General features: G+C 38.2%; 1 protein-coding gene across 16 annotated transcripts in view; it reads left to right on the plus strand.

Moving 5' to 3' along the window:
* Positions 1-8,896, plus strand: part of CATSPERE (catsper channel auxiliary subunit epsilon) — a 176,387-nt gene that overhangs the window by 21,697 nt on the left and 145,794 nt on the right. For all 16 annotated transcript variants that reach the window (XR_001885184.1, XR_001885185.1, XM_017870387.1 and 13 more), the window contains exons 3-5: positions 4,962-5,035; positions 5,324-5,393; positions 7,134-7,201. Coding sequence is in view for 12 of the 16 variants with exons in the window: in XM_017870387.1 (XP_017725876.1) it covers positions 4,962-5,035; positions 5,324-5,393; positions 7,134-7,201 (212 nt within the window). In the remaining 4 variants the exon portion in view is untranslated. The remainder of the gene's footprint in view (positions 1-4,961; positions 5,036-5,323; positions 5,394-7,133; positions 7,202-8,896) is intronic.

Raw genomic sequence — 8,896 nt, forward strand, 5'->3', positions numbered from 1 at the left:
GTCATTTGCATTAGGTATTCCTCCTAATGCTATCCCTCCCCCCTCCCCCCACCCCATGACAGACCCCAGTGTGTGATGTTCTCCTTCCTGTGTCCAGGTGTTCTCATTGTTCAATTACCACCTATGAGTGAGAACATGCGGTGTTTGCTTTTCTGTTCTTGGAATAATTTGCTGAGAATGATGGTTTCCAGCTGCATCCATGTCCCTACAAAGGACGTGAACTCATCCTTTTTTATGGCTGCATAGTATTCCATGGTGTATATGTGGCACATTTGCTTAATCCAGTCTGTCATTAATGGACATTTGGGTTGATTCCAAGTCTTTGCTATTGTGAATAGTGCCGCAATAAACATACATGTGCATGTGTCTTTATAGCAGCATGATTTATAATCCTTTGGGTATATCCCCAGTAATGGGATGGCTGGGTCAAATGGTATTTCTAGTTCTAGATCCTTGAGGAATCGCCACACTGTCTTCCACAATGGTTGAACTAGTTTGCAGTCCCACCAGCAGTGTAAAAGTGTTCCTGTTTCTCCACATCCTCTCCAGCATCTCGTTTCCTATCTTTATCACCTGTATATTATCTTTGGTGAGGTACCTGTTCAGATCTTTTGCCCGTTTTTAAAGATGGGTTTTCGTTTTCTTATTGTGGAGTTTTAAGAGTTTTTTTTGTGTATTCTGGATACCAATCTTTTATCAAATATGAGTAACTTTGCAAATATTGTTTCCCAGTCTGTTGCTTGTCTTTTCATTCTCTTAACAGTGTCTTTTACAGAGCAGAAGTTTTTAATTTTAATGAAGTCCAATTTATCAAACTTTTTTTTTGATTTTTGCTTTTTGGGGCATATCTAAGAAGTTGTTGGCAAACCCAAAGTCACCGAGGTTTTCTCTCATTACTTTAGTCTTTCTGGGTCACTTTTTTCTTCTGGTATTTCTTTTGAACAGCATGTATTGGGTCTTGCTGTATAAGTTAAGCCCATTCACATTTAATTATATAACATGTCTTTGGTCTCAATTCTCATATTAGTTTATCTTAGGTGTGTTATATTTACTGTTTCTTTCTCTTCTGGATTCTTTTCTTTAAAAAAAAATTGTCTTTCTATATTTAGAAAGGTTTGTATCTTTGTTTTAGTGATTACCTTTGTGCTTATACCTTTTGAACATCTTTGGTGCCCTGCTCTTTTATTTACTCTTTTACTGCCTGGTTTCTTTCTTTTTTTTGCTTTTTTTTGTTTGTATGTTTTGCTTTTTTGTTTTTTTGGTTTTTTGAGATGGAGTCCCAGCCTATCGCCCAGACTGGAGTGCAGTGGCGTGATCTCGGCTCACTGCAACCTCCGACTCCCAGGTTCAAGCAATTCTCTTGCCTCAGCCTCCTGAGTAGCTGGGATTACAGGTGTCCACCACCAAGCCCAGCTATTTTTTTTGTATTTTTAGTAAAGACAGGGTTTCACCATGTTGGCCAGGGTGGTCTCAAACTCGTGATCTCATGATCTGCCCGCCTCTGTTTCCAAAGTGCTGGGATTACAGGCGTGAGCCACCGCACTCAGCTTACTGCTTAACAACCAGGCAATGATCTCATTCTACTTTCCTTTTTCATTCTCTCGCGTATTTTTTAGTCAATGATCTTATTCTATGTTCATTTCAGTTTTTCAATTTCAGGTATTATTCTTTAATTATAGAATATTATTATAAGAAGATTATCGTCCTTTGATTATAGTTACTGTTATTGCTGTGTTCCAGATATTTTGGTTTTCTTCTTCAGGATCTCCAGATACATGTATATTGGATTTTCTGTGCCTATCTTTTGTATTTGTTGCTTACTCTTAAATCACTTAATCATTTTTTAATCCCTTCTTTATTTTCTTCTTCTTCTTCTTTTTTTTTTTTTTTTTTTTTTTTTTTTTTTTTTTTTTTTTTTTTTTTTTTGGAGACAGGGTCTTGGTCTTGCTCTGTCATCCAGGCTAGAGTGAAGTGATGCAATCACAGCTTAGTGCAGCCTTTAACGCCTGGACTCAAGTGATCCTCCCACCTCAGCCTCCCCAGTAGCTGGGACTACAGGTGTGTGCCACCACACCCAGCTAATTTCTAAATTTCTTATAGAGAGTGGCCTCCCTATGTCGCCCAGGCTGGTCTTGAACTCCTGGGCTTCAGTGAGTTTTACTATTGGTTGCTGTATTATTGTGCAGTGTTTTTGGGGACTATCCTAATTGTTCTTTCTGTGTTTATTAGGAGATTTAAATAGATTTTAAACACTACATCCCCAAAGCCCCTTCCCAATGCTCTTTCATTTGTTTTCTTTTATAAATTTCTATTTTTTTTCTCTTCTTATATCCTTCCTTTTATTTGGGGGGATTTTCTCTGTTGTCCTTTTATTATCATCTTACAGTGAAAACAGAGTTTATTCACTTCCAAATTATCTTATCTAGAGCCTTTTTTTTTTTTTTCCATCTCATTCTGTCACCCAGGCTGGAGTGCAATGGTGCGATCTCGGCTCACTGCAGCCTCCTCCTCCCGGGTTCAAGCAGTTCTTCTGCTTCAGCCTCCTGAGTAGATAAGATTACAGGCATGTGCCACCACGCCTGGCCAATTTCTGTGTTTTTAGTAGAGACAGGGTTTTGCCATGTTGGCCAGGCTGGTCTCGAACTCCTGACCTCAAGTGATCTACCTGCCTTGGCCTCCCAAAGTGCTGGGATTACAGGCATGAGCCACCGCACCTGGCCACAATTTTGTTTGTTTGTTTGTTTGTTATGTTTGTTTGTTTTTTGAGAAGGAGTCTCACTCTGTTGCCAGGCTGGAGTGCAGTGGCGTGATCTCAGCTCACTGCAATCTCCAACTCCCTGGTTGAAGTGATTCTCCTGCCTCAACCTCCTGAGTAGCTGGGATTACAGGCGCATGCCACCACACCCAGCTAATTTTTGTATTTTTAGTAGAGACGGAGTTTCACCATGTTTGCCAGGATGGTCTTGATCTCCTGACCTCATGATCCGCCTGCCTCAGCCTCCCAAAGTGCTGGGATTACAGGCGTGAGCCACCACGCCTGGCCATACCACAAATTTTTATAATATTAAATGCTTTTACTGTTTATTCATAAACATTTTATACTTTACATTATGATTTTGCTTATGAATGATTTAGAAGTAGGTTTTTTTTGTTTTTTTTTTAAAGACTCAAAATATCAAAAAACTAGCTGGGCGAGGTGGCAGGCACCTGTAGTCCCAGCTACTCGGGAGGCTGAGGCAGGAGAATGGTGTGAACCCGGGAGGCAGAGCTTGCAGTGAGCTGAGATCCGGCCACTGCACTCCAGCCTGGGCGACAGAGCGAGACTCCGTCTTAAAAAAAAGAAAAAAAAAAAGACTCAAAATATCTTACGATTCTTTTTCTGGCTAACTTGATGAGAAATTCTAATTTTATTTCACTAATATTAAAGGGCATTGTATATGTGATAGTAATTCTTCAAGATTGGTTAAAACTTTCCTTGTAAATGTGGTCAGTTTTGGCAATTGTTCTATGTGAGATTGCAAATGATGTATATATTTTATATTGCTTAATTTTAGGGGCTGGGTACAGTGGCTTATGTCTGTAATCCCAGCACTTTGGAAGGCTGAGGTAGGAGGACTACTTGAGGCCACGAGTTTGAGACAAGCCTGATCAACATAGTGAGATCCTATCTGTATTAAAAAAAAAAAAATTAAAAGAAAAAACTTTTAGGAATGTATATAGTTTTAACATATATATCATAAACTTACTAATTATATTTTTTAAGTCTTTGACTACGTTTCTCTCCCCTCCCCAAGTTTATTTAATTTGAGAAAAGTGTATTTAAAATCTACCACTAAATTTATGGCTTTTGAAATTTCTTCTAGCAATTCTATCAAATTTTGCTTAATATATTTCAAAGTTATGTTTTATCTTCTCATGAATTTTTCTCTTTTTTCTTCTTATACACTATCCTATAATATCAAATCTATGAAACGGTTTACCACCTGTTATAATCTCCATTTTCGGAGTTCAAACACCAAAGCAATCTTCATATATTATGTATGTATATGTAATTTTGTGTCACAAATATTAGAAGGTAAAATTGGGTTCCAACTCTGGCTGAAGAAGAGGAACAGTGCTGAAACTAAGACTGATAATGTTAGAAAGTGAATTGGTATACTTCAGGAGGGGAAAGAAAGAACTTCTAGATGAAAGAATAGAGAGGCAGGAAAGAAAAGTAGCTTTAGAAATAAGAAAAAGGTGATGAAAGTTATGTTACTAGTCAGTAATGTGTAAATAATAGAATCTCAGAATTGAAAGTGACTTGTTTTAAGCGAAAGGTTCATTTTCCATTTTTTTTTTTTTTTTTTTTAAATCCCCAAAACCTACCAGAGTGTCAGTCCCTCTTAGATACTTAATAGATTATTTCTTTTTTTTCTTTTTTTTTTTTTTTTTTAGACGGCATTTTGCTCTTGTCACCCAGGCTGGAGTGCAGTGGCGCAATCTCAGCTCACTGCAACCTCCACCTCCTGGGTTCAAGCGATTATCCTGCCTCAGCCTCCTGAGTAGCTGGGATTACAGGTGTGTGCCACCACACCCAGCTAATTTTTGTATTTTTAGTAGAAACAGGGTTTCACCATGTTGGCCAGGCTGGTCTCAAATTCATGACCTCAGGTGATCCTCCTGCCTCGGCCTCTCAAAGTGCTGGGATTACAGGCGTGAGCCACTGCACCCGGCCAGTGGATTATTGCTGAAGTAAATAAAATTAAAAGTTTATAGTTTTTTGGAGTGACTGCTAAAGTGTCTCAGATGGGTTAAGTTATCTTTTCTTTGTCACATTACTTTGTACAATTTAAAGGAAATTGAATTTTAGTTATTCTTTCTTTAAATAAGTAGGACCCAGAAAATTGAATCCTACAACTGAACCCGGAGGTGAAAATTTGAATCATATTTTTTGCTTGAACTCTTGTTTTCTTTTTTAGATTAAGTTAGAGTATGAAGGAACATTATTTACTGAGTGGAGTGTGCCAGAAATTTGTTTTGTGCTAAATAAAAGGTAAGATTTATGTCATGAATATCAATGTATGTATATATTTTTTAATTCATTCATACAATGTGAGCATTCAGATTCAAGGCTGTGATTTAATGTAAATTTTCTTTCATTAAGTAGACATGAAAAGCAAGACAAAATCAGGTTGAATATAGTATAGAAGTAAAATATTGCAAATATTTAAAAATATCTCTTATCAGCATACAATTGAAGTTTTAGGCTTAAAATAGTAAGGTAATTTTATTAATCTCATATGCACCTATAATTATTCTTTCCCATCTTTTTAAACACTAGCTCACCCAAGACAGAATTGCGTTGTTCCTCACCTGGTGTTCATGCTATAAAACCAATCGTTACTGGCCCAGTAAGTTGATTTTAATGATATGTTGTTAAATCTTGAATAATCATCCTGTTATCCTGTTATATTTTATTTTGCCTTTCTTTTGAGCTTTTCAATCTAATTTAACCTGTTTTAAATAGTATTAATTATAACTATAAACAAGCCCTAAAGTTACTGTCAGAATGTCCATTTTTAGATATAGCTCATGTTAAATTCTAAATTATAAAATTACATACAATTTTTATCTTCGTCTTTCTATTAGTAAGTATGTTAAAGTTCATAGCCACCACCTTAATGATAATACGACTCTCAGATGAGTGGATCTCCTGTCATACACTCCTATGCCAACGCCTAGGATTAAGAGTAATTTCTAGCAGATTTATTTTTACTCCACTGCATTGTCTTCAACTGAAGAAAACATGTGAATGCAAATGAATTCAAATGAGGTTGAGTCTCTCTAGTTTACCAAAAACATGCAAAGACAAAGTAAAGCATTTTAAGACACTGGCGTTTTAATAATTAATAACAAAATACGGGCTACGTACCTCACAGCTGATGTTCCCACACAAGCGCGCCTGAAGCTGCAGTTTTACAGACGCCACGTCACCAATCCTGCCTTTACTTTGAGGCTTGTGCCTTCTCTTTAATTAAAAAGCTTTATTGTCAAGGCACAAGTAGACAGAGCTATGTGAGAGAGGCCAGATGAATATTAATTCGTTTTTTAATCCTTATAGAGTGAAACATACTTGAATTTGTCTCTTTGAGTCTATGAATATTTGCCAGTTTCAAGAACACAATTCATGCTGGGCATGGTGGCTCATGCCTGTAACCCCAGCACTTTGGGAGGCCGAGGTGGGCGAATCACCTGAGGTCAGGAGTTCAAGACCAGCCCAGCCAACATAGTGAAACCCTGTCTCTGCTAAAAATACAAAAATTAGCTGGGCGTGGTGGCAGGCACCTGTAATCCCAGCTACTCGGGAGGCTAAGGCAGGAGAATCGCTCGAACCTGGGGAGGCGGAGGTTGCAGTGAGCTGAGATCATACCATCGCACTCCAGCCTCCATCTCAAAAGAAAAAAAAAAAAAACCACAACACAATTCGTGAGAAAGTAAGGGACTCCTTTTCCTTTTGTTTCATTTTTTTTGTTGTTGTTGTTTTTGAGATGGAGTTTTGCTCTTGTCGACCAGGCTGGAGTTCAGTGGCACGATCTTGGCTCACTGCAACCTCCGCCTCCTGGGTTCAAGCAATTCTCCTGCTTCAGCCTCCCAAGTAGCTGGGATTACAGGCATGCGCCACCACACCTGGCTAATTTTGTGTTTTTAGTAGAGATGGGGTTTCTCCATGTTGGTCAGGCTGGAGTTGAACTTCTCACCTCAGGTGATCCACCTGCCTTGGCCTCCCAAAGTGCTGGGATTACAGGTGTGAGCCACCGTGCCCGGCCACATCTGACTTTTGAAAAGCACTCAGTTGTAACAACCAAAAGCATCTCTAGGCATTGCCAAAAGTCCCTGGGGAGCAAAATTACCCCACTGAATGAGAAAATTAGTTGAATTGTATTTCAGTGAGGAAGACAAATGTAATAAAAATGATAAAGATGGCAATATATAGATAAATATTTAAATATATATTTAAATTTTATTCTGAAGTTTTTCTTCCTCTGATGTTAGATAAGTAACTTAGCTCCTGTGTGACTTTTATGCCTATATCCATATTTGCATTTGATTTAATGTTAATATATCACAGTTTCGTTTGCATTTTCTTTTAGGATGAAGAAGAACGCAATTTATTTGTGGACAGTTCTCACACTTGCTTTCTGTGGTACTATAGAGTTAGGTAAGTAATGCAGTACTGAATAGGTAATTATGCTTTTAAAGAGTATTTCGCTTCAGCTTTTAATTAACCCCAAATAGATTATCTATATTATGGTTTCCATACAACTTTCATTCACCAACCAAGCTATTCTCAAATACGCTGCCAAAGAAATACTGAAGAACAAATAGTGAAATTAAGAGCAACCACTATTTTAGCACATACTGTGTCTACATGTTTGTACTTTAATATAAATTCTTTCTTAATTTTTATAATAACCACATAAATGTAAGTCTTTATAGATGTGGAAGCATAAGCATGGATGGGTTAAACTCTCTGGAAAAAATACAATGCTACTAAAAGATAGCATTGAGATTTGACTCTGGTTTTTCAGTCTATAGGGCTCTTCTATTATATACATTTCAGAAATACCGTGTTTGTATTAGATAGCTTTTCAAACTCGTGACAAAATGAAGGTAGCTGAATATAAGAAGGGAAAAAGTGGTACACAAATACATTATTAACTGCATAAAGATCATTCAATAAGTTTAAAAAGTATCAGTGATTCAGAATATGCTTTAGTATCATGGTCATGGCAACATCTTAAGCACTGTGTAGGATATAAGGAACTATAGTATGTGGATCTTGACCTCAGGATGCATGGAAAGTACTTATTTCTTTTTATCCACTTCACGTTTATTCCCTTGGGGAAACTATTCCTCCCTATTCGGTGATAATATTGTTAATTTCATGTGATGTATATGGTCTAACTCTACAAACCCACATTTCCTTGGTTACAGTTATTAGTTGAGGATTGGCACATACACGATCCAGGCAGAACCAATCAGAATACTCATGTCTTCAGTAAAGCTTGGTGGTTGTTAATAGTTTTATTGTCCTGGTCCACGTAGTCCCTTAAAGTTGGATGGTTCTGCGGTTTATGTGGAATTTTTGGATTGGACATCCTGAGCTAGATTGTAAATCCGAATAATACCTAGGTTTCAGCAAGCCCCACCGGGAGTACACATTCACCCAGTCATCTCTCACTCACTGCCACTTTCCCAGAGTCTTATTGAGAAGCAGGGAGGATTGAGTCTCTGCTACTCATGAAACTGGCAGGCTTCTGTCCTTGTTGGCAGTTTCAGAAATACCAATCACCAGGTTTTCCTCTATGGGTTCTGAACCAGTTGAGAAATAGACAAGGGCAAGTTTGGGGATAACAAACTCTGGTAGAGGCTGGGCACAGTGGCTCATGCCTGTAGTCCCAGCTACACAGGAGGCTGAGTTAGGAGAATCACTTGACCCCAGAAATTTGAGGTTACTGTGTCAAGGTTATAGTGAGCTATGATTGTGCCGCTGTACTCCAGCATGGTGACAGAATGAGACTCTGTCTCATAAAATAAAATAATAGGCCGGGCACGGTGGCTCACACCTGTAATCCCAGCATTTTGGGAGGCCAGGGCGGGTGGACCTGAAGTCAGGAGTTCAAGACCAGCCTGAACAAGATGGTGAAACCCCATCTCTATTAAAAATACAAAAAAATTAGCCAGATGTGTTGGCAGGCACCTGTAATGCCAGCTATTAGAAAGGCTGAGGGAGGAGAGTCACTTGAACCTGAGAGGCGGAGGTTGCAGTGAGCTGAGATCACGCCACTGCATTTCAGTCTTGGCAACAAGAGCAAAACTCCATCTCAAAAATAAATAAATAAATATATATATA

Source organism: Rhinopithecus bieti, unplaced genomic scaffold (genome assembly GCF_001698545.2).
Source record: "Rhinopithecus bieti isolate Rb0 unplaced genomic scaffold, ASM169854v2 scaffold_5132, whole genome shotgun sequence".
Classification (NCBI taxonomy): Eukaryota; Metazoa; Chordata; class Mammalia; order Primates; family Cercopithecidae; genus Rhinopithecus; species Rhinopithecus bieti.